Source organism: Echinococcus granulosus (genome assembly GCF_000524195.1).
Source record: "Echinococcus granulosus chromosome Unknown EG_S00003, whole genome shotgun sequence".
Classification (NCBI taxonomy): Eukaryota; Metazoa; Platyhelminthes; class Cestoda; order Cyclophyllidea; family Taeniidae; genus Echinococcus; species Echinococcus granulosus.
The window spans coordinates 583,261-608,984 of NW_020170383.1; the positions used below are offsets into that span (position 1 = coordinate 583,261).

The 25,724-nt window shown below is 40.1% G+C and overlaps 5 protein-coding genes across 5 annotated transcripts; 2 read left to right on the plus strand and 3 right to left on the minus strand. All coding sequences in view use genetic code 11, as the record gives it.

The window, feature by feature from the left end:
* Positions 1-879: 879 nt before the first annotated feature.
* EGR_00752 (DNA cross-link repair 1A protein) lies at positions 880-5,569 on the minus strand (the record flags this gene model as incomplete). The annotated part of the gene is made up of 7 exons (XM_024490001.1): positions 880-1,055; positions 2,026-2,388; positions 3,560-3,705; positions 4,681-4,851; positions 5,101-5,216; positions 5,252-5,385; positions 5,422-5,569. 7 exons carry the CDS (start codon positions 5,567-5,569, stop codon positions 880-882), a joined length of 1,254 nt encoding a protein of 417 aa, XP_024355404.1.
* A 1,519-nt stretch (positions 5,570-7,088) lies between these two features.
* Positions 7,089-7,521, plus strand: EGR_00753 (RING-box protein; the record flags this gene model as incomplete). Its single annotated transcript, XM_024490002.1, has 4 exons — positions 7,089-7,245; positions 7,285-7,355; positions 7,389-7,474; positions 7,509-7,521. The coding sequence occupies 4 exons, from the start codon at positions 7,089-7,091 to the stop codon at positions 7,519-7,521; spliced, it is 327 nt and encodes a 108-aa protein (XP_024355405.1).
* Positions 7,522-11,774: 4,253 nt separating this feature from the next.
* EGR_00754 (hypothetical protein) lies at positions 11,775-15,642 on the minus strand (the record flags this gene model as incomplete). Its single annotated transcript, XM_024490003.1, has 7 exons — positions 11,775-11,804; positions 12,208-12,274; positions 13,510-13,573; positions 13,620-13,677; positions 15,143-15,264; positions 15,462-15,529; positions 15,599-15,642. 7 exons carry the CDS (start codon positions 15,640-15,642, stop codon positions 11,775-11,777), a joined length of 453 nt encoding a protein of 150 aa, XP_024355406.1.
* Positions 15,643-19,052: 3,410 nt separating this feature from the next.
* EGR_00755 (Nucleotide-binding protein-like protein) lies at positions 19,053-20,059 on the minus strand (the record flags this gene model as incomplete). The annotated part of the gene is made up of 4 exons (XM_024490004.1): positions 19,053-19,328; positions 19,404-19,577; positions 19,614-19,891; positions 19,927-20,059. 4 exons carry the CDS (start codon positions 20,057-20,059, stop codon positions 19,053-19,055), a joined length of 861 nt encoding a protein of 286 aa, XP_024355407.1.
* Positions 20,060-20,582: 523 nt separating this feature from the next.
* Positions 20,583-22,925, plus strand: EGR_00756 (Hexaprenyldihydroxybenzoate methyltransferase; the record flags this gene model as incomplete). Its single annotated transcript, XM_024490005.1, has 7 exons — positions 20,583-20,661; positions 20,807-20,861; positions 20,898-21,010; positions 21,086-21,231; positions 21,430-21,690; positions 21,914-22,073; positions 22,798-22,925. The coding sequence occupies 7 exons, from the start codon at positions 20,583-20,585 to the stop codon at positions 22,923-22,925; spliced, it is 942 nt and encodes a 313-aa protein (XP_024355408.1).
* Positions 22,926-25,724: the final 2,799 nt, after the last annotated feature.

Below are 25,724 nucleotides of genomic sequence, written 5' to 3' on the forward strand. Positions count from 1 at the left end.
CCCACCCAGAGGTTCTCCCCTTCTTGCCTCGATCCCACCCCTCCCCTTCCACCTCCATCCCCGACATTACTTCACCTCGATAGTCCTTCCTGGAGTGTTTGTACTACGCCTCATATCATATGTGATAACGCTAATCTTACTACAGATCATTTGGTAAAGTTGTGGTGGATATCAGTTGTTTCGAGTTTTTTATTGCAGCTATTATTTGCTCAATTGGCCCTGCTTAATATCAGCATTCTCACTTAAGTGTTTGTGTTTTAGGCATACAGTATAAACATTCAAATCCCTCATCTGAGTATCACTAGTTGCAGAGGTCATTATTTGGGCCTGGGGAAAATGCAATAACCGCAGCCGGGAGCATGTGATCGAAATAAAAGCTATTTGGAGATTGGCTCCCATCTTCGTGCAAGAATACTCATTTAAAGTGATAACCATTGAATCTAGAAATGGAATAGATTATAGGGTCTTAACGTCTTGAGAAACTGGAGGCTGACCTAATGGAGGCCTTAGTAAATGCAGGAAGTCAAAAGGGGCAGACAGTAAGAACCCCCCTCCTCGTGAGAGACCGTCTCCGCCACAGGTCCCGTGCACTCCCTTTTTATCGCATAAGTTTACCTCTCACTTAAACACACTTCCAAATGTCTACATTGATAACATGTTTAAGAAAATCAAAACAAAAACAAGTCCTACAAGTAGCTTTTTTTCGAGAGTAGAAAAAGTCAACTGGAAGAATACAACTCTTGACGTAGGATATGAATGTGACTAAAAACGAGCCCCATCACAATAAATGGAACAGTGGATGTTCGACTCATTTATTAAAGCCATCTTACGTACAAAAATAGTGGAAAATGGGATTTGTACACGAGCAATCACATCGCATCAGGCCTTGTTGGAGGAAGTGTCGGCTGCCTCATCAGATCGCAGCCATCCGTCGATATGCTTGCGTGCGTCCTTGGCTGCTCCACCAAAAACAGTGGGTTGAACTTTCATAGGTTTCAACTTGGTTATGAATTCCTTCAGCTCAAGGAAACTACTGTGTTCACTATAAGAAGCTCCTTCAAGGAAAGTAATTAGTAAAAGTCAGTTAGCACACACGCACCATATTCTACAACGAGTGAATAATGTGTACTCAACAAAATAGCAGGATAACAAAACATTCCTAGGTTAACTGAGCTGAATAAAAATCAAATGCGACACACGACTGGTGATTTTGCGCTAAACATTCTATAAGCATAACGCCTTTAAATATTATAGCCTTTGTGCGACAGAATGTATGCCTATAGCTAATTTAAATTGGGGCAAGACGCAGATGACAATTACAAAAGGCTATTTTTAAAGTAACTAGAACTCACAACACGAAAATAGCTATAAGTAGATGCACAATTAAAGTAAATATTCAAGAATATGTCCAGTCAAACAAAACCCTTCAGTTCGATAAAATAGGGAATGAATGTTTACTTTGAGCATCGCCCAGTTAAATAGGTAGCAGTTCTGAGAAATACAAGTTATGATTTCCAAACAAAATTGCAAAATTTAACAGTTTTGCCCTCATCACTCTTAAAGCAAAATTCTTAAATATTGGCAAAATAACAGCTTTCACACTTCACTATAAACCTCCGGTTCTGAGTAGTTGGAGCTAAGTTACAAGATCGTGTAAAGTAAAAATTGCACAATTATCACATTGTAGACAACTAAGACTTTGCAAAGCAAACGATGGAAGGAACTAATAACGTAAAATACGAATAGTCATTGGCAACAGAATCTAAAAAAGAAAATCCCATTGAAATGGTGAGGCAGACAAGTGAATACCTAAATGTTATTTGGTGAGCTAAATCAGTACCTAAAGCGATTACGTACGCGTTGGGCTCAGGCAACACACGGTGAGGACTAGAGAACAAAAGGCGAATACTTGCCCATCGGCGTATTCACGAAACCTTCTTCAAAAGTATTGCGAGCGTCCCGCAAACAAATACGCAATATAAAATCAAGGGGAAGGTCACACTCGCAATAGGACTGACGGCTTACCGAAAACGTAAACAGTTTTTGCGATCATTTCGACAGAAATGCAATTCCTCAGGCGTAAAAAAGTCTCAGGGGTGCAAGGTAGACGTCGGAGCGTCGGATCTGTAACCCTTTTACGCGGATTGTACATCCACCCCGAAGGTTTCCAGGCGATAATAGGTTTGCCAGTGGGCATAAAGCTGGCCAGGACGGCACGAGGATTGAGCCGACCCATATCGACAACGTGGACACGTGCCTCAGAAGAGGTGGTAACGGTGCGCGAGAGGAGGCGGCGACACACCTCGCACCCGCCCTCCGCCGCCGCCGTCACGAGGCCGCGCTGCTTGGCAGGAAGCCACACTCGCGCTTCCAACTGCTCAGCCAGGCCTACACGCGTGGACATGCATGGTTAACGATGTACCTCACAAGCACCGGGGCTCAGTGCAAAGACGTGTCTACTAGCCGCACTCAGCACCTAGCTATAGTCAGTCTACCTAGATAGCAAGTCCTTCTGTGGATAGAAAAAAAGACGTGAGTCACGCAATTTTAATTAAGAAAAACGAAATAACTAATCATTATTCAAAATAGGTTCGATTTTCGGGGAGAGACAATCTGGTTACATTCTTCGCAAAACAAATCTTAAGATTCCGAAATCAAGATAGTTATATGACCACGTAATATAACTGCCGAACTGAAAATAAACACACAGCAACGTCGATAACCGCACAGGGCGATTGCCCCTATTATGATTGGGAAGATGCGAAATATCATTGGAACACTCTAAGGGTGAATTAATTTAATTAATCTCGTAAGCATACAGTTTAAAGTGGAAAAGTGTAGGGACTGTCGTGGTGTGCTGCTAATTCAGTTGTAAAGTTACGAAAGAGATTCTTTACACTATAAGGGGCTATAGTTCTAAGAACAGGCTCATGCCTTCGGTGGTTTGTATTTCACTGCGAGCGTCGGAATCACACATGCTGGGCCGCGCGTGCCACGCGTCACAGAGGTGGTATGCACAATGAACTCACGTGTGAATGCACGAACCCGTGAAAAAAACTACACAAAAACTTTCTTCGCCTCAAGTGATGTAAGCGTGACGGGCAAAAAAAAATGGATTGACTAAAGAGCAGGGGATTGGATAAGTAAGAAACTTGGGCAACGTGAAAATGATGTCGAATTGAATAATGTACCGCGGGAACGGTATGAACAATATATGAAAGGAACGTATGATATAAAAATCCGTCCGCACCAAAGTTAGGTTTGATGTATAAATAAATCCGACGTTAAATTATACACACTACAAAAACAAAATATTAAAACTGATTCTCAACAAATAAATGTCACTGAATTGGGCACATTCATGCTGCAAAATTAAGGTTATGGCGCTGAAAATAGTGAGTCTAAAAACGCAAAAGTATAGTAGTTTTTATCGAAATGCACACTTTTATTTCATACTAAACACCAAGTGACAACGTATACCCACACGCTTATCAATGCCGATCACAGACGGCTAGGTAAAAGAAAGGCGGACAAGAACAGATTGAGTTAAAAATCTTACTGACGACGAACCGTTCCTTTCCAATGGTGTACATGCCACATAGCACAAGTGCATTGGGGTACCTAAGGAGCGCTTCACGAGAAATTTCTACTGCCGCCGCAATCACTAGGTCCTGCTGTGGAAACGCATATTGAGGGGCACAGAACCTAGGCAGAGAAAAATTCCATTGTGGGTTAATAATTGTTGCTAAATTGAATTTAGTAGCCTATTTTCGACCAAAAATAATATTTAGCAGCAAAATATGGTTATGCAAACTCGCAGAATACGCCGGCAAACTATGAGGTGTAGGACAAAAAGCAATTGAAGACTGGTTATAAGAGGTGGGACTAAAAGCTGCATGTGCATCAGTGATTTCATGCCAAAGCAGCTAAATAAAAAAATGATGACCTATAGATGGCCTATTAAAGAGACCAAATCAAACGAAGTTGTTTGAACGACTTCATTAGCACTAATCCAGATAATTATTCAAGACAAATCGCCATCACACAATACTCCCATAAGCAAATATTTAGAAAACCAGGAAACGATGCCTTGGATTTGGAGGACGAAGTAAAGCAATTCAAAACACCCACTCTACGAAATCAGACACAATCGAAGTGCTTAGACGAAAGCAGTAAGGAATTTTAAGACAAAAGCTAAACTTTTAACAATTAGACCGGGAAAAGTTTCACGATACTGATGTATTAAGCCAAATACGCACAAAATCAGTACCATAACAAAATTGGGATTTATGAGTTGTATACTTGAATTAATTCTAATTCTACAAATATTAAATAACAATTTGTGACTAAAAACTAGGAGAATACGACTACGCATCAAGAAGGGGATGTTTACTTGGACTCGTGTCACCTTACTGAATAATTTTAGAACTAATATCCCAGTGAAGACATTTATCAGAATGCGCGTAATATAACTCAGTGAAAATGCACTTCATGCGAAAAAATGGAACAAAATCGAATTTGAGCAAACATGACCGATAAGCGAAAATTACAAAGAATAATAAAGTTAGAGTAAGGCAAGTAAAAGCTTGGCTAAAACTCCTCCAATCGAAAAAAATGGATATATAGTCAAAAATGGAAGACAAAGGAAATAACAAGGTGTTTTGCACATGAAAAGCCTACGTAGTGTCCAGGAAGATTGTATCAATCCTCGGATTTGACAGTCCATTTTGAACGAAATCTGCTAGAGCACTTGGTGCCTGCAGCATATTAGCATGGGCCCTGAAGTCGCCGGTGTGAAGACTAACTTCGCCATTGGGGGGTCGACAGAGTATCATAACAGAGCCCGGGCAACTACCATAAAATGGCATAACAAGCACGATTAATTTGGATCGTAAAAAAGAAAACAGGCACTACAAAAACGCCACAAATGTTACTCTTACAGGTGAAATAAACGGTGTGAAAATTTTCAAGACATAGGTGTTTGGCCAAAAAACTCACAGCAAGTAAGAGCATTATGACACAAGTAAAAATGTCAATACATTAGGAGTAGGCAAACAGGGCAATCCAAGCATTACATAGTGCAAAAAACTAGGGACCTACTGGTTGGCATCGATTAGTAAAATATCGCAATCGTAAACACGCGTAAAAATATTCGTAGGAAGAGGAACGAGAGAAATCGATTGACCGAACTTCACTCTAACAAGCCTTGCCGTCACCTATGTAAAAATTTTCAAAGACACAGAAAGCTAACTTCACTGCAAAAAACGGTCCCCTCAAATTTCGTGGACATGCCACCATAGTGATCATAGTGGAAGTGAGTGAGAAAGTAACCAATGCACCCACTTACAGCACCGTACTTAAATGCGTCGACAGTGAATGGCGCACCTATTCACATTTCATACAAAGTAATCGAAGCTGTACCTTTTAACCACTTGTACTTGGGACATTTTCTGCATTCATTTTCAGGAAGATGTTTACTAACGTCGCCACATGGTGGTCCCGGCGGCAAAACGCATTTGCCAGATTCCGGTAATGCGTTAGAACTTGATGACCGTTCCTGTTGATTCATTTCTTTCCCTTTATCTGATGAAGCGTCCAAACGCGTGAAGAACGACAAAATAGACATGTTTTCACGAGCCCATTTTCCTTTTTTACTTCTTGGCACACATTTCGGCATGACTGACAAAGACAACACCCGCGACCGCACCGGCAAGTTATGCACGAATAAAATCCAACTACGTGATGAAGATTACTGGAGGCGCCTGACCTTAAACTGCGCTTCGTATAAGTGCAGTTTAAAAGTCTAGGTCCAAAAATTCATACAGGCGAGAATGTAAAATATGCTATCTTTTGCCTGAAAAGAGAACGAGCCTAGAAACACAATAATAAAGCATATTTGGGGCAAGAATACAAGGCAACACTTCTTAGGAGTACTTAAAGAAAATAAATAGGCCTGAATTTTTCTGTGGGACTCCGAGACTTCCCTGGAGATGTAGGACGTAATACTCAGGCAAAATATATATGCACTCAACGCAAAGAAGGTACTAGGGTCAGCAGCGTGGATTGAAGGCGAGCCCGTCCGGCGAAGTACCATGGCCAGGTCACAAAGGCTTTTTTGTGGTACGATGGTGGTTTATCCCTCGACATTGATTAAGCGCCACTTTTAAACTTTTGAATTTACCTTCTTGTATCACGCTGGGTGGGCTGGGCTTCGGGTTACGCCAGTAGCCCAAACACCTTCTCTGTGCTGAATATATTTATTCTGCCCGAGTATTGTGTCTTCTTTTGTCTTCGGGAAAGTCTTAGGAAGCTACATTTTACCAGGATCATCCAGTAAAAAGTTGCTTGCGTTTTATATTTTGGAATTAAATTTTGTAAGAAAGAATTGTCGTCGGCGCGAATAAAAGACGTGGTACCCCGGTTTTGCTGACACCTACCCAAAACCCGATATCGTTTAAAAACGCTCGTTAAATACACCACCTCTTATTGCCTTGCGGACCTTATTGCGGCATTTTTGCTTGCTTCTAGTCTTGAACATGGAAATAAAACTTGCTGGCAGAAAATGCGCCAGAGTATACAAATGGCGCTAAATAGACAAATAAGTGCGTCTATGGAAAAGTTAAAATATTTCTTCGTTTAGAGGAGACGATGTTGCCAAAAAGCAAAATAAACGGGAACGTTTTGCATAAGATAAAGAAAAATCAGTATAACAATGATATGTTTCAGCTAACAGAGCTTGCAAACATGGGTAATAATCCGAAAGATCTACTACAACAGATACTAGCACAATTCGACAGCATATGTGTAAAATTACTTTCCGTGGTTATTAAAAGCCGAATGTGTGAGCAAAAAGAGCAGAGTTCAAAATCTTGTAAATTTCTCATTCAAAATTTTCTATGCATTCTACTTGTGCTTTCTTCTATTTTATGGGACGAAATTGAAACAAATTTGCATGGATCGCAATTTTAATGAGCCTTTTATAAAGATTATGATGATTTTCCTAATATTTGATTGCTTACATGCTTGTTGAATAATTGAGGTTTCCTCAGTTGTATGCCTTTTGTCTGCTGCTGTGGTTAACCCTTGGGATGTCGAGTATGGACGTAGATGAAGCTCCTGTCCGGGCACCTGTCCCTCTGGTAAGCAAACGCTTCGAAATCAAGAAGTGGAACGCGGTTGCACTTTGGGCCTGGGATATTGTGGTAGATAACTGCGCTATCTGTCGCAATCACATAATGGATTTATGTATGGTCGTCTTTATTATAGTGGTCTTATTACTTTAAGGTATTGAATGTCAAGCAAATCATGCTACAGATGGAACTGAGGAATGCACAGTTGCTTGGGGTCACTGCAATGTATGTTGTAACTAGAGGTTTTGACCCTTTCAGCATGCTTTTCATTTTCATTGTATATCGCGCTGGCTCAAGACAAGAAATGTTTGTCCTCTGGATAATAGAGAGTGGGAATTCCAAAAGTATGAAAGTATTACTAATCTGCATTTTCTTAAGGTATGGACACTAAATGGTTATGCTTGTGTCTTTGGCTGTTTCTGTTTCGTTCGTGCATTGAATAGAATTATGGACACAACTGCCTTCTTTTTCCACCTCTGCTGCTTTATTTGCTCTTCTTAAATCAAAAAATTCTTTAGCATAATGGGAAATCTTTGCGCAAGGTGTTGCGGATACGAATCAAATGAGCCAGGTGTAAGTCTTCATGGTTAAGTGTTTGTCCTACATTTACCATGTGTCATAATAATTGCAGTTGTTATGATTCGTGTAATTAATTTCTTCACAAAATAGCTCTGTGTTCTTCAAACTGCACTGCAAATTCGAGGTGAATCTTTGTAATTTAAGGTAGAGGATAATGAGACACAAAGACTTGTCGAAGAGTCCGGGCAAACCTGTGAAGCAACTCAGCATGCTTATTCGAAGTACGCCTCTTTCCCGTACTTTTTACTTTATATCTCACCAAATGGTAACGTTACCTAGTTCTCATAAAATCTTTCACTGAATTGAAAAGCGAAAAGGACATCCCTTTCGACGAATTAATTTAAAAGTTTTTTTGCAGAATTGAAGAGCGTTTTAACGTTGCTTGAACTCTTCGGTAATATGTACTGATTTAATATCTTCAAGGATATTTTGTTCAGCATTAGTTATTGCCATTTGAATTTTGTTGATCGATCTGTAGTTTGCTTTAGTGCCTTCGGCCTAATATGCGAATTGAGTTAGTTTTTTGATAGTGAGATTGTTGTCGTGTCGAATGTTTACAATGTTCGTTGGCTTTTTGCTTAAATATGGATTAAATTGGCGCTTCTTTTTACTCAGTGCTCCGACTTTTAATGGAGAACTGCTGCAACCGGAGGGTAATGTGACGGACATGATGTCAAGTATCCTCAAAGTAGTGGAAACGTACGTTTTTATCATGTCATCATTCCTTTTGCTTACTTTGACTTAATTTTCTCCTTTGCAGACAAGTTGTTGATGCCGGTGTGACAGATGTCAATTTCCTCGAGCAGCAAGACTATGATGCTCGTGCTGAATACTACGCGTAAGTTGACTTACTACTTTTTATCGTATCCTTTTGTCTCACTTTTACATAAACTTTTTTTCGATGGAACTGCGCTTCGCCAGTATCATTCTTAGAGGTTCTATATCAGTTACACATATATGTGGCATGTCGCAAATTGATTGGTTGAAGTTAAAAGTGAAATAAGTCTAAGATGCTCTTAATATAAGGGGCTGTGTAACTTTATTAGGCTACTCATCATTGCTTTTGATGTAGTCATTTGCTTATTCATCATGGTAGATCACTTCCGCTCTTTCAGGTTCAGGATGACTATTGTTCATCTCAAAATTTTTTGAATCAGTTGGTTTGTGGCATTAAAATAAGCTGAAAGGCCCTTGTGTTGATCCCTCACTGTATATTCTCATGATCCCCGCAGACTATGCCAATTTTTATGCCCTAATGTTGATGCTCAATCGTTGGCATATTTAAGGGGACCGTGTTCGGCAATTAAGACAAGCTACTTTCGAGGTGCATTGTAAAAGTAAGCGCACTTGCATCGTCGTAAAATCGTTCCCATTCGGCTTGTCCAAACACCCTCTCGGTATTTATGAATGGTTCTATTAGAGAGAATAATCTTTTTACTCTTAGCACACAGTTTTCACAGAAAAATGATCTTCCTGATTCAATTTTTACCGTAATCACTACTTTGGGGAATCCGTCCGCTATCCTGGCTGATCAGCTCCTTCGACCATCTGAGATCGATGAAGTGAGGTTTTTTTGTTTCTCAAAGCTCACCGTTCGGACGTTGCCACTGTTTGATAATTAGCCTTTGAAGTTCTAGCTTCTTAGTAAGCAGGGAACAGAAGTAATCTACCATCATTAGTTTTTTTCACAAATACCCATTGGATTTGCTATTTATTTCCTAATTAATGAGTAAATTTACTTTAAAATTATGGTCATATTCATTTAGTCTATGGGAAGTAACCGCAGTTTTATATCGAAATTCTGAGCGTCACCTATTTTTAAATCATCAATGCCTGTTAGATCTGTCATGCATTCCTATTTCGAATTATTTTACTTTGGGGGAGCACACTTCTAGGTGTTAAAAATCGATCTGCGTATCCCTCAAAGATAAAAACAGTGGCATCTTTGTTCTTCCTTATTCATTCATTTTATAAAATATATCTGTGCGTGTGCCCCGAGGGTTCGTCTTGCCGGGGGATCTCACTTTAGTGGACCAGCAGGTGCACTCTTCTCGACAGGGTTTTCCTTCAAAAATTCTATTATTTTTCGGTAATGCGATCATGCATATTGAGACCGGTCATAAGTGGGCACGTTACTTAAATTGTTAATGAGTATTGAATTGAATTAATCGTTTGGAAACAACTCTTTAGATTCAAAACCTTGCAAACAGGATCGCCGAACTTATTGAGGCCATGTACCCACAGGTGACTGAGAGCTTTGTTGTTCATCTAGATCCCGTGTAAATATCGCCTGTAATCACTTTGACCCGCCCTTTAAGTTATCTTGTGATTATACTGTAAATTTTTCTACGATATGTACGCAAACTGTCTTGCGCAGTGAAGAAAGTAAACAAATTGACCATGAGCAGGCATCAGTCCTTGCAAAACCTGGTCACTTAGACGCCTCTTCAGCCTTGTGTTGTTATTATTAGTTGACTATTCAACGGAGGAAAGCTTAGTTTCGGAGGCACATTCATGGGTTCCAACTTTTCAAAACAGTTCTTCGGAAACTCTTGAACAGAAAGTGACATAATTTGGACGAAAATTACTATCAACAAACGGGTAAATTCACAGATTGCTTGTTGCAGAAGGTCTTTTTGTGCAATCCCTTTCGTGTAAAAGTGGGAAAGAATGCATAAGTTGAAGGGAAGTGGATGTTTATAGTCAGGGTAAGGACAAGTCATTTAAAAAAGATAAGCTTTCATAAGAATTAATTGCAAGTTGTAGGTATCGGACATTCGCCTGAAGTCCAGGCGCAACCAGTTCCGCAAGGCCTTGACTTTGTAAGGTAGTGCACTTCACCGTGTTGAGTGACCCTGGTACTATAAGGGGGCATGGGAGGTGGGAGAATTAGTCCACGCTTGAATTTCTATGGCTCGTCTAGGACTTCCTAGAGTACGGAGTTACTAATTTATGGGCGTAACTTTTCAGTATAGATTGAAGTGCAGAAATGCGCAATCATGCACAGCAGTAACGACCCTCGTCCTGTACTGATTGTGGAAGAGTGGGACCTGTGGATTGATACAGGACTTCAATTTCACTCCAAAATATATTATGCAGGTTAAAGTTTGAAGAGAATTGCTTTTATTAACACCCCCGATAATCATTTTCAGAGGTTTCTGGGATGTGCCTAATTGGAATTGCTGCAATAATTATGAACAAGTAATCAGATCCAAAGTTGCCAAAATAAAAGGAGATTAGGAAATTCCAATCCAGGTGATATTCAAAAAGGTTGAAGAATAATCTTCCACATTTCAGTCGGGTTAGAATATCAATCATGAGAATTTGAAATTTGGTTTGTATATATGATGCTTTGATCGGGAAATTAAGCTTTTACTTAAGGTAACACGATGTAAAGTGTGTTGTTCTATTTATGCAATTATTTCACAACTAGAAATTCAACATCATGATTCCGTTTCCACCAGCCTGTTCCTATTTCTCTGGAATGTTTGGGTTTTCTCATGACGACAAATTCTAAGGAGTTAGGGATGGTTAATAATAATAATAATAATAATAATAATGTGGTTATAAAATAAAAAGTGATCAAATATTAAATGGGTATGGTCGTAGTCCCACGATACCCTTGCGCTTGGGCAGATCAGACCGTAAATGTCTCGGAGGAGACCCGAAGCCTATTTACCAATTTCCAATCCCTTGGTTAGAGGCATTCCCAAGCAAGAAAGTATGATTTATGCATCAATATTTAAATATGCTATTAGGAAATATGCAATGATTATACGAGCGTGTACAGCGCCCCGAGTGTTCCCCGAAGTCGTAATGCGCCGAAGCGGCAGTGTTGGAACATATATTGCTAATGTACCGAAAAGGTAGGGGGCTAATTGGCATATTACGAATGCCAGGACCCGGAAAGATGATCTGATTTAGATTTTAGTTCCACTTTAATGAGTTTGCACGAACAGCATTGGAATAGATGAGGTTTGTTGAATTGGCGTTCGGCATTTCTATGCTGTTAGGGGGTAGCAGTTTCATTGATTCTGGGTTTGGATTTGGCGTGCCTACTTTTTGTTAAACAGTAACACCACGCGCCACGGCCGCCTGAAATACAAGCCAAATTTTGGGGTTGTGATTGGCATTGCAATGGGCAAAAAAAGTTTCCTAAATGAGTGAGACCTCAAATCTAACCATGCAGTGACGAATCAAGGCAATGAAGCTAATGTAGGCTATTTCAATAGTCAAACAATTAGTTTCGGATTTAAGACTGGGATGTCCTCGTTGCAGTAGTTAATTTTGCTAAGGGGGCTACTCAGCACCTATGGTTCTTTGGTTTATTATTTGTTGGTGCGATGCTTTGGCTAGTCTTTCAATTCATTACTAAAGAATTTTATATTGGGAATGACCCCGAGCAGTACATGCTGTTTTGAGTTACCTCTTATTAGACTACCTTTGTTTTCACAGTTCAGGTTTGAGGATACCTTAGTTGTCTTGAAACAGCTTGTACCTGTTCGGTCGCACATCTTGATGTAGCATTGTCAAGAGTGGACATCCTGGCATTCCACTTGATCAATCTAGATTGAAAATTGTTTTCATATGCAGTAAACAGCTCGAAACACTTAGCCAAGAAATCGAATACTTCGCGGCGGTTTCTGTCACAGTGTGTTTCCATTTGTCCCATTTATTGCTATTTCAACGTCGAATGAAATCAACTTCCAAACAAAACGCACTGCTTTGACGATTATAGGCCAGGCAATTAAATTAAAGCGAACCCACAAAGTTCGAAAAGGAGAAACAGAACGGTCTTTTGCAATTAAAGCATCGACGTTGATTAATCCCATTACCTCTGAAGCGGTAATGACATAATTTTACTTCGCTCCAGTGCTGCAATTAACTTACAGAGTGGCATGACCGAGGGAACATGCAACCAAGCGGAGGTACACCCTTTGTAGTTACTCACACTTAAATGAAGCAACAAATCACTCTAGTATTATAATTCTCCCCACTGTTTATATTTCGAAGATTGCCTTGTGATTAAAACAAGAAACACTTCAAAGTCAGACACCTACTTGTACATTTGGTGCATTCCTTAAAGGTACAATTTGTGAAAATCCGACATAAAAGTTGCAGCATATTTTCTCTCAATAGCTGTGACTTCCTTCTCTGAACCCGCTATCAGTGCTAACGCTGTGCTTACGCCTGCTGTCACCCAGGATTTGTTTTATGGTTAATTTGCCCGCTGATAAGAACAAGTCTATGGTGATTCTGTAACCTGTGAATGCGTCTATTGGAGAAAGCGTTCTTAATAAGGCCAAATTGGCCTCACTTTCCGTCGTTTGAAGCGCTGTCCTTTACTATTGCACGTAGCGAATTGATGCTCCCAAACTGCTAGAAGATAAAAGTGCGTATTTTTCCAGTTTGGATGATATTTGTGCGAATCTATCGAGCCCTGACATGACATAATTATTGGGAATCGTCCTAGTCTAGAATTACTAATAAAAAATAGGTGCAAGTAGGATTTAAACAAAGCTAAAAGATAAAAACTCGCATGTGCTCAAGCTCAGCTGATTTTGGCCTCAAATTGCTAAAGTAATTTTTTTACATCTGTTAGTAGTCTGAGCAATTATGTCATGATTGACCTAGAATCACTCAAACAACCAAACATTCCAGAATTATTTTTAATAATTTTACCCGATGTATCCATGAGTAATGAATGTTTTCTGAATTAGTGCTGCTCTGCAACCTCTGGAAATTTAACACGCATTCAGCATTAGGTAAGCGCTTGTTCATACGGGGAAAAGTGACTTACCTCGAGAGGACATCCTCAGGACAAGCGCGAGGGCTTGTGTGCACTTGGACGACCTCAGCGTATCCTGAGGTCGATCACCTCACGAGGGCACGTTCATCAGTCCAATGAACGTAAAACCATTGCCCCAACCAATGATGAGTTTGGTGAGGTTAACGGGTGGGCACCTTTCTATTTAAAATACAAGCCAAACCATCTGCCATCAGTTCGTGCTATGTGGGGCGCTGCCTCAGTCTATCCCATGTTTCGAGTTTTGGCGATGAGTAATAGTCAAAATGTCAAATCTAGGAGTAATTTCTATCCGGTTGGTGTTTTCCAGGGAACACTAGTGTGTCCTCTATGTCCAAGGCATCACCGGGTAGTTATTACGCCTCGGTATATGACAACATGCATCAAAGTTCCCTCTACATTTCTCGTGGTCATAAATTTGGCCATCATGTAATGGAATGGAGTTACTTGAGCACTGCATTCGCCTTGCATTTGGAACTCAAGTCCGCATTTCTCCCCTTCAATCCCTTCGACCGAAATGGGTCGTGGAAGCACTCCGAATAACATGATTAATATTATTTTCTAATGTAAGAGTACTGGGCTAAAAAGCACATCAATAGAGTATGTACATCAGTACTTTTGATCAAAGATATGCGCTCACGTTATTTAAATCCAATGACTAGATTTACAGCAAGTCGTTTTCTAAGAAATGGTCATTTATATATTTCGTGGTAGCAAACCTAGAGGGACCTCTAGATTTGAATGAAATCCCCATTTTTTAACTATATTTGACCGGTATCTATCCACTGATCGTAACCATATCCCCAGCAGTCCTTGCATATTAAATCATAGATGAGGTGCCAACAACTAGCTGTATTTCATCCTCAGTTTATTCGTTTGTATATTCCACGCGACTTTAATCGCGTCATTCATCCTTTGCCGTGGACGGATTACATCGTCGATAGCCACTACTCTGCCTTTGTCATCAAACCTCACTCCTCTATTTAGTCGACTTGCCCAAGAAGGCTAAAAAAAATGCCAAACTAGTTTTGAGTCAGTGCAAAAAGACAACGACTTTTGAAAGTACATGTATGTTTTTTAACATGACAACCTTTACCCAAATCTTCATGCATATTTCTTGCTGTTCCATTCCTCCGTACGAACTTGGCGACAAGCATGTTTTATGCAACATCGAATTACCACCATAGAAAATGGGCAAAGGTAGCGTTAAGCAGAATGGCACGCAGCCGTTTCTTTAGTCGTATTTTAATTAATTCATAAAAAAGGAGGAAATACGCGCGGTGTGAATTATACGGAAAAATTTATGGGAAAATGATAAGCGCTGGAAGACGATTTAATAAGGATTGGTATTTAAGTGATAGTGAATTATGTGCGAGGGCCAATGTATTCATTCAAGGAGTTTTAAACGATTCTAAACAAGTGAAACTTTATTTTTGGCACCTGGCACAGTTTTAATGATCGAAAACTTCTAGATAGCGATTCAATAATAGCTTAAACTAAGTGCAACAACCCACGATGTTCAAAACGGAATTTACTTGATTCAGATTCACGACAAATCCGATGTTATTACCTAAGCAGACTCTCGGTAAAGGCAATAAATATCACTGCCAGCTAAAAGTAAACTTACATTTTCTAAACCAATGGGATGAGGTCTTTTGCGTCGACTTGCTTTGCAAGGGATTGCACAATATTTGAGGTCAGATCCCTTCAAATCCGAATCAAGCAAAGTTGGTTGCAGCAAATAATCCCCTAAAAGTGTTTATTTAGTTATGTTGGAGAGTAGAATAAGTGATCGAAAAATTAGAAAACAATGAAGAACTTAAAGAACTGACTTTAGGCTGTCAAAAGGAGTCATTCGATGAATAAAGTGCTTCAAATTTCAGGACTGAGGTAAAGGCATACTTTTATTAGACACCGAGTTAATTATGGAAGTACTAATGACTTACTACAAGTATATAAGTGTGCGTCTCTTTCAGAAAACCCGTTTGCTATGGAGATGTCCGTATAACGGGAACTTGGGGAATAAATATCCATTAAATTTCATGTTATATCCTCCTCAGCAAATATTCCACGAGTAACTCACGTGTTCAAATCCAAAATATCAAGAACAAATTTATCTGGGACCATTAAACATCCTGAAATATTATTCCTGCCGTTTATTTTCCCTTCGATTTTCAATTTGCTTGTTGAATCATAGTCGCTTGAGGGAATGGCAAGCCGCGTGATCAGGATATGTAAAACACTACTACTTAGTGTTAAAGGTACCCATTGTTATTAATTTCAATTTTAGATTTGACAGACACACTCTGAGTACCGTTTTTCAGTCCAAAAAGAGTCATCAGCAACTTCTGCACCAATCTGTGTAGTAAGTTCTTCAGCGTTATCAGGCATACTCTCCAACACTTCCGATAAAGCTAAATTACACTAGGTATTTCTAATTTACTAAGGCATTACAACATACATTTATGAGGAGACTAAGTTCCTCAACGCACTTGAATACCGCGTAGGATAGCGTTTCTTCGGCAGCTAATATTTCCCTAGTTTTTTCTTCACAGTTACGCGTCACCTCTATTTCTATGTTACTGAAAAACGCTTCTTGTGCTTCACCCTCGTTTAACAAGAGTCTATATTATTTAACCCCAATAGAGGAGAACAAACCTTAGTCCATCCATTAAAGTAGATAACCTAATAAGATGAAACATCATGAGTTGTTTACATTAAATTGATTAAGAGGAGCAAGTTAGGATCATTCTTAGCGTAATTGCCTTTTAAGCATTCGCCACATAATACCTCAGACAATCTTATATAAAAATTTGTGTTAATATATCAATATAGCTTCCAAAATCCTGCAACGAATCTGAAAACCACAACAAAAAAAAATCGTGCAAATTTTTTGCATCGTTACTAAAACTGCGGGCCCTACTAGGACCCAGAATGTTAATGAGAGGGCGCGTGAATTATGCACAGCTTGAATTCATAAATACTTATTTCGTATTGATAAAAGCAACTTAGAATGAGGACTGCTATGGAATCGATAGATGTCCAAACAGTTGGCCGCATCTGAAAGTATTGGAGACGGCCTTCGGACATGTAAACGGTTAATATAAACTACACCGAAACGGAAATTATTCAGCAGTGATTTTGACGCTTGGCAAAGTATTGAGATTGCGACAAAGAGTAATATTAATTTTACTGGGTTTGTTATGTTTTCTGCACTGCAAGGTACCCGAAGATCGAATTTGACATGTAAGATATCTTACGCCAAATGTCGCAGTTAATCGAGAGCAGTTTTGAAAACCAGTGATTTTCACAAAATTTATATTTGCCTAAAAAATCTGTTATATAATTCCTCGTCTCCTAATTGTACGCATATGTAATACGATAGTGGTTTATCCCTCGGTTCTGGTGAGGCGCCACTTTTGTACTTCGAATTAGCCCCCTTGTACCTCGCTGGGTGGGCTGGCCTTTTGGGCCATGCCAATAGCCCAGACACCTTCTCCGTGCTGAATATATATATTCTGCCCGAGTATTTCGTCTTCTTTCGTCTTCAGGGAGTCTCGGGACGCTACACATAAGTACATGGTCACTTAAACCTTTGCTCTTCGTACTGCATTATTGACGTTGGGTTTTCCTGGGTGCAACTCGTACCTTCCCGTATTCTGTGTCATATTACGTTTTCGGAGATGGCTTGAGGTGTTCTACTGAGAACAGAGGCAAGCGAACCTGGTCCTAAATGATAAATGTCCGGGTTTCTTTGACTATTTAGCAAACATTACCTTCACAATTGAAAGGCAGCATCTACAGATGATGAAATTTGAGGCAATCTAATGCAAAATAATAGTTTCAGTCAAGTCAACTTTTAGAGAATAAATCTAATTCCATATTTATCAAGCCAGCCATTAATAGTTCAAGCAAAGCCTAAACGAATTGAAAACATTGTCATACGCCAACGTGTGAATTACGTGAGAAAATTGTACCTCCTCTACGTCCACAGTAGCTGAATGGAACCCAGGTAGGCGGCTGAACAATACCGGAGTGAGAACAAAGTGGCAAGTTGGGACTAGTACAGAAGCTGCATTTAATTATGCAGTCATTAAATATTCCTTCATTTGAGTTAATATTACTGCGATCAGCTATTGGCATTTGCATTTGATTTGTCATCCATCTTAGAGAGTGTTATGTCAGTAAGTTTGTCTGCCTCAATCCAGCTCTCAAAGAGGGTGAGCCTTTGGATGTGGGAGATGCACCAATGGCATTGAGGCTAAACACCTTCCATCCTCAACAAAAAATATAATTATTAACATTTCAGGCTTGTGGGTGGTTTCCAAATCAAAAGAGTGGCCAAGGATAGCATAGAGGATGAACAATATTTGGCGAATTAATACTCCAGTCGTGTTTGCATCTACTGGTAGCAATGTGATTGGCCCAGGAGCATCTCAGCCCTCCTACATGCTAGTAGTATGTACTCCACTTTGATGTGGATCATTGAGATCTTAGGAACTAATTATATTGTCGCAGTTCGATTACCGTTCCCATTCTTTGTCGGATAATATTGCTTCTGTTGAAAAAATTCCGGTTAGCCCATATCACATACAGCCGATTTATTACAAAAGTAGTGCGACTGAGAATTTCACATTGTATTGGATCTGACTACACTATTTTGTTTTACGAACGTCTTGATACCCTTGTCTTTTTTGTGATTATACCATTTAATTTATACTGTTCAACATTCTCCAAACACTACCTTAGAGACAGTAAAGATTACGTCAACCGAAACACGAACAATATGGATGTCTGTGCCACAATAGCGGACCAAACTAAGCAACTCATAATCATAGTGATTCGCTGTACGTATCTCCTGATCTTTAAGAAACTTGTTTTGTCATTAGTGAGAAAATATAGGCATCTCTGGCCATCGTCCATGAGTGGATGAAGGCCCCCCGATTCTTTGAAAGGACAATGGTCCTCAGCAAGGTTACAAGTGAGGATGAGAATAGTGCTATTTGGAATCAATAGCACGTTACCAGAGACCACATATTCTTTAGCTCTGGAGTTATATTCGACAGCTGCCGAGGCAGCAAACACGATATTCGTACGGAAACTGCATTGAGAATCCCGCATGGAATCCCACTGTTTACTCCCAAAGGACGCCTCTGAGCACAGTCAACCCCGAATCAACGGCCTACACATTCATAGATACACTGTCGCAAACGCCAAAATCTGTAAACTCAAAATCAATTGGTTAACCGACGGGAGAGAAGCAAGCCCCGCATTTATAGAGAATGTGCGGGTGCAACAAAAATTGCTGCGTAAATAACGCGGTTATGGACGACGAGAACTTATCGGCATCCTACCGCGCCCTTCGATCACCGTACTATAGAGCACGGTTTCTCCTAGGAATCAACCAAATTAATTGGTCAAAAAATATAAATGATGCCAAAACAACTATCAATTACTATATAGGAGTTATAATTACAACTAATTAACCTGATTTTTTAGGCACCCATCGTCTGATAATCTTTAAGTGGAGGGATAGGCTAAAGCAAATTGTTAATTTGGCAGGCAAGTTCCACAAAGGTTGTCGCCGTAAATGAGTTCGGGTGAGAAATAACGACTGGTATGCCCTTTTCCTTCCCGTCCGATACATTGGGCTCGAAGGGGATCTGGCAAAATAGCGGTATCTCATATTGATCAGCCAACTTGGCTGCTCCGCTTTCTTCCGTTGAATCTGAAGCACACCAAAGAGGAGTGGTGAACTTGCAACTGGGACACACGAACTTCGCCATATTTTCAACTACACCAAGGAGGGGAACCTGAATGAATTTAAATAAATAATAAAAAATCACAAAACAACCCGAAATAAAATAATTGGGCAGTTAAGGAATTACATTGAGTTTCAACAGCATTTCGATACCGCGCCGGGTATCTGACAGCGATAATGGATGGGAAGTAGTAACAACGACAGAACCTCGAATGGGTACATTCTGAATTAGAGAAAGGTGAACATCCCCAGTGCCTGGTGGAGTGTCTACTACAAGCGTGTTCAGGGGACCCCATGCCACCTATTAGTAAGGGTCATAAAACAAGTTTAGGAGTACTTGACGAAGCAAAGTTTGCACCGCCTGCATAACCATCAATCCTCGCCATACAACAGCAGAATCCTTTTTAATAAGAGATCCGATGGACATGCATTTGATCCCGTAGTTTTGAATGGGAATAATTTGTTTCCGGTCGTTTGTATTGGGCTGTATATCATTTACTCCCATTAAATCGGGTACAGAGGGTCCGAAAACATCAGAATCCAAAAGACCGACTTGGTTTGGAGCTTTTAGTCTACTCAGTGCAATAGCCAAGTTAACTGCAATAGTTGATTTTCCTTAGTCTAAATGAACAATAAAAGAAGCCACAAACCCACTCCACCCTTTGCAGACGAAACCATAACTATGTTGTCTACTCCCGTAATTGCTAGCTTCTTTGGAAGCCCTTTATGCATGACTTTCCTGGCATGCTCAGGTATAACCGTTGAAAACACACGACGAAACATTTGCGAGACCGATGCGGTGTTAGATTCCACACTGATGACCTTGACATCATTATAGCTTCGGTGAGGTAATACATTCAAGTCATCAATTCTGGCGTAGAAATCCACTTGCCAGACTAAATTGTGTCTGTGCTTTTAAGGCCCAATAAATAAAATGCTCCTATTCTGCGTGGTCAGGGGATTTTCAAGAAGCACCAAGCAACTAATAGCTAATACTATCAATTGGCCAATCAGTGCTCACCTTGTTATGTGGGGTGGCCTTCGTTTCGTACATGTATCGTAGACGCACGTATTACTATTTGTACCGTTTTGTGCTTCCATTGCCCAATGGGCAATTTATTTTGCTACAATACTTATCGCCTAAACAAATCTAACATAGACTTGCTAATGCACTTCTCCTCATTCAGTTACAAGTTTGGTCTTGTCAGTATTTCCTTTTCGTATTCGTACCGCACATACATTAGCTTGGGTTTTCTATGAATTTTATGCCAATCTCTTTTAAGGGTTTTGTATTAATTCGGTCTAAATGTCGATAACCACCAACTTACGAAGCCATCGATTTCTGTACAGGTACTCTGGTCCCCTTCTAAACGACTTCTCCGTGAGTTTGGGTTTCGTTATCAACATCTGCAGGTTTATACATAACGTTTTATCTACATCTTAAAAAGTCCAATCAATTGGGAATTTGGAATTGACACAGCAGAGACCGAGTTCGCCTTTTCTTACTTTCATTTTTCCCCTTTAGTCCAGTGTTAACTCTTCGATCGAATATGCTGCACAATATTCGTTCTAGGATTATCAGTCGGTAACTTGTTTTGTTTACATTTATCTCCCCATGTAGAAAATATAGCCTTTCAAAGATATTTCGCACATTTTCGAAAATGCTTGCTAAGATGGATAGTTCTGAGGTTCCAAGTTTCACTTCCCGTTCTGACAGGTGGTGGGATAGAGGCGGTAAGTGCAGTTTAGTCCCTTCTATCAAATCTCGATGAAAGGATTTTACAAAGCTGTGGATACTCTTTACCTAAGGTGATTTTCGGGCTCTGCATGCAATGAATCCCATTCGGTTAGGAATGATTAATTATTTGTTCAAGGATGAATCTCCCAAGCCTTGGTATCCACTCTACGGGCGTCAAATTATGGATATTGGTTGTGGCGGTGGTATTTTATCAGAGGTGAAAATCAGTTTTGTCCACCACTTCTTCGAATGAAATCCATTTTATGTCTATTTACTGCTCTTTTTGGTCTATTTTGCGGTGTGGTGCTTTTCAGTGCATAGGGTTATTTACATCCACTTTACAATCAAGTGTTTTTGCCGGCTTAAATCCATTCGTGCCTAAAGGTTGTTTTCTATCATGCAATTCTTCTCACAGCCACTCGCTCGCCTTGGAGCGGAGGTGCTAGGCATAGATACGCTGCCGGAGGCCATAGATGCTGCAAAAGACCATCTGATTAAAGTAAACCCTGACCAATGGAAGGAAGCACCCTTTGGTGCACCGGAATATCGAAAAATGAGCACGTTGGAAGCCGCTGCTCAATTTTCTGAAGGATTTGATGCTGTCGTCGCCTCCGAAGTTTTGGAACACGTCTCCGACTGGAAACAACTTGTTAGCGATGCTTCTAGTTGTTTGAAGGTAAATCTCTTATGAATTTGTGTTACCTTTGATGATTTTCCCAATCGGTTGTTAACGAAATTTGTTAGGCATCTAAAAATCGGAAATTTTACTGTGAAAGTGTCTTTTATGTGAACAACTGCTTTCTTCATTAGCACCTACAGTAATAATTCTCCTCTGTCAAAAGACAACTGGTACCACTTTTTGTTCTTACGTATTTTTTGGTCCATTCCTGTTATTTTAGCCTGGAGGCCACTTTATTGTAACTACGATAAACAGAACGCTGCCGTCCTATTGGTTGGGCATCATAATTGCAGAAAACATCATTAAAATAACGCCTAAGGGGATGCACACTTGGAGCAAATTCGTTGAGCCTTCAGAATTGAGTCTTGTTGCAATCAGAAGTAAGCTGTTTATTTTGGTGCAATTTAAGGTTTATACGATGAAGAATTCACTACATGTTATGTGGATTGAGGCACGCGGAATGATTGACAACTTTTAACAACTAGTGTTTTCCTCCTCACCGCAACTTTTACAGCGTTCTATGTCAAGTAAAAGATATTTATCCATACATAAGGACGTACGTCTTAGTATTACCGCAAATGAAAATCTTCAGTCCATATTTTTGAACATTTCTTTCATATTTGACATCCTAGACAGCTTCAGCTCTCGCTCAGCTTTCCTGGGAATTTCTTTATCCCTTGGGATTATGGATCTAATCGAATGTCTGACAAAATTTGCATCCTCTGCGCCAACTTGGCTGTCTTACGTGTTTTAAACTTATAGACGATTATGTGCAAAAAACCTTATTTCCACTAGAAGCATACGTGTTTGGTGAATTTATGCTCTCGAACCGTCTGGTCTTAAAAGCGTGTACAAGATTCTTGACTCAGTTTAGTGAAGCTCATAAATTGCTTGTCTATGTAAATTAACAGGATGACACTTTATGCTTTACCACAAAGCTAGGTTGTTTTCAAGAGAAGTTGCGTGTCGGGCTCAGGTATAACCGATAAATTTTCGTCTTACATTCTCTGATCGCAGCGAAATTTTTTGAAGCCGGGAATGTTTTTAGAATTACGTGGTAGAGAAGCTATTTAATCCAATTTATTATGCATCTCTTGTTTCTAGACAACCTCCAGCCTAGAAAAGTGCTCGGGATGACCTACTGTCCCTTATCGAATGAATGGAGTTGGACAGAATCACAGTCCATAAACTACGCTTTCCATGCCGTTAAAGTTGTACCTGGAAACTCCTAATTTCGCACTTCTGTTATCTATATGCTCGTGAATACTTTGATATTTGGAACACGTTGCCTACTACATTTCTTCTTCTAAATCACCTCACTGTACCTGTTGGATTCAAAGAACCCAAGAGCTTCTTTTTTGCAGCATTTAACATTAGTGATTTACATTGAATCCATTGTGCTAACTAAACTTAAATGGGTTCAAAAATTTGCATATGATGGATTTCATGTATCGCTAGGCTGAACCAATATGGTGAACGCCGTGACCGTACTGTTTTAGTCTGTGTACCGATACGGGGGGGGATGTTACCTACCAATGGCTTCATTTCTCAGGAAAGTCATTTATCTTGAGATCGGCACTCATGTAATTCCTTTAATTTAATTCATAAGAACTTGTGCACTGAGCTGCGGGTTAAGGTGCTAAATGCATTTATTAGTTGTATTTGCATCTGAACACTTGCAGGGCATTAAAATAGGGTTTTACACTCTTCAGTCTAAGTGGTTATGACATGGCAGTTCATTGGAATCCTATTTGCAACCCCAGGCAGGGTTCTGATTTCGAACTGTGAACGTGCTTTGTTATTCCTCCTTTAGAGCGATACGAATGTCCTTTGTGCCTGTCCCGGATATTGTGTCCAGTAATCTCCTTGGTGAGATCAGGGGCGACAGTCGTGAGTCACCGCCATTTACTTAACTGTTTTCAGTCACAGACGAGGATTTGCTAAGGTTAGTTGTGCATTCGGCGTGGACACCCTGTTCAGAATTCACGCTATTTTCGGGAAAACCACTTTTGAGGCACTTAATTTGTTAGAAGAACAGACTGTAATCAGAGACACGGCACCTAGCGGAAGATCTATCTACCAGGTACGTTTTGAGGATCTTTTCAAAACCAGATCACTGTAGGTGAATAAGAAAGGCAATAGGGTATATTGCAGCAAAAGTGCACACTTTTGTGCGTGCATGCAGGGAACAGTCTTCGAAGCATCCCCACTCGGGCGTCTATGGGTTCGTTTTTTTTCTTATCGCATTAAGCAATCTAGCGAGAATAGCCTTATCAAATGTTCACAAGATCACCCGAGCTTACAGATCATGTGAGCTAAGATAACATCAATATCAATCATTCAGTATGTAGATTAATATTAGATCTTGAAAGACAAGTACCAAACCCTGCTTTTGACTTTTGCCATTATTTAAGTATGCCAATGGTCAATAACACATCCGCGTTCTATATTTAGACCTGTAATAAACATTAATATTGCATCGTCCTCTACAGTAGTGCATTCGTAGGTCACTTGGTCGAATTAGGTATACATCTCCAGATGACGAAGTTGAAATCATTTACAGTGTTCATTACATATGCCGTTGACGTCATTGTACTATTTGATCGGGTTTGATGTTGCCAGTTAGGGGCTGTGCTGGTGTGGCATTAGCGTGGACTGATTCCATGGGGAGAATTGATCGCCACTGTGTATTAACCATTGGTCACCGTCTATGTTCTCGATTATTTAGGAGCGTGGTTGCATTTATTTTTCTTTTAGTCTCTGTTGAAGGGTTCCTATTTCTTACCTTAAGTGTTCTCATCTCCTAATGGTGGCACTCTCGGATGCGCTGAAAAGAACGCAAACGAATATCGTCTCGGATCAGGCGTTGGCCCATGCTGTCGAAATGCTCTTCAAAATTATCTAGACGTTCGGATTTAACCGTCTATTGTTCAGCAATCCACATGTGTTGACTCACTGTGCATGCAAATCCAATCCGATCATTGCCTTTGATGTTATATTTCACCGATGTAATAGTGCCTTCACTCCAATTCATCCATCTATTTAAAAAGAATTGTTTAATTATAGCAGTCTTAGCTTAAAGTCACTTGAGTTGCCCATACCATTGGCGACTGTGACCAACTTCCCGATCTTACCCAACTGCACGAGGCAAATGACAGATTCAGGCCGTCAGTCGTTGAAGTCGTTGAGGCTTTGAGGCTGTAATCATAAAGTTATCTGTGGACATCTTACTACAAATCGAGAATACTACTTGGACATTCCGTGTAGCCTATGGAGAAAGGGTTTCCGGAATGATAATTCGAGAAAATAATGTAGAGACATATCTTGCAACCACTCCGGAAATTTGCTACTCCAAATCAAATCTCAGTGGTTCTTTATTATTTCGAGGGCGAAACTTGGCTAAAGACCACGACAATGCATGCACTGTTTCAGGGCAAACCTCAATGTGCATCTTAGCCTACCTAGCTGACGGTGGGCAGGATCGCTTATGTTAAAAATTCCGCGTTAAAGGTGTTGGAGGAAGAGGGAGACATGTATTTGGACCCGGACAGACCTTGACTTGTGTGATGGTCAAATTCATTATTGATTTTGCTTGGGCAGACTCGAGTAGCGCAACGCAATTCCGGTAGGGTGATCGCAAGTCAGTGCACCAATCGGAGCCCGTTCGGGACAGTTTCGCACGAAAATATGAATTTTAGTCGTTATTCGACATTAATACATCTAAAGCAGACGTTGAGATTTGTTCAGGCAGAGCCCTCGACGTGTAGACGTATTTATGATCATGCAGTGAGTTATTCTTTCGATTGCTAAGGTGTGAATTTGAACCTCCATTTCAACGGAATTCCCTTATATCATTTATGCCCTGACTACTCACTACGATCAAATATTTCGTCCATAACTGCCCCTATTTGAGGTGCCTTCAAGTAGCTTCGTGTTAAACTTTCGAATGATGCAGCTGCCCTAAACTCGAATTCTATGACTACACTACAAGATTTTCATCCCCATACCGTATTGTGATAGGTTCTTCACAA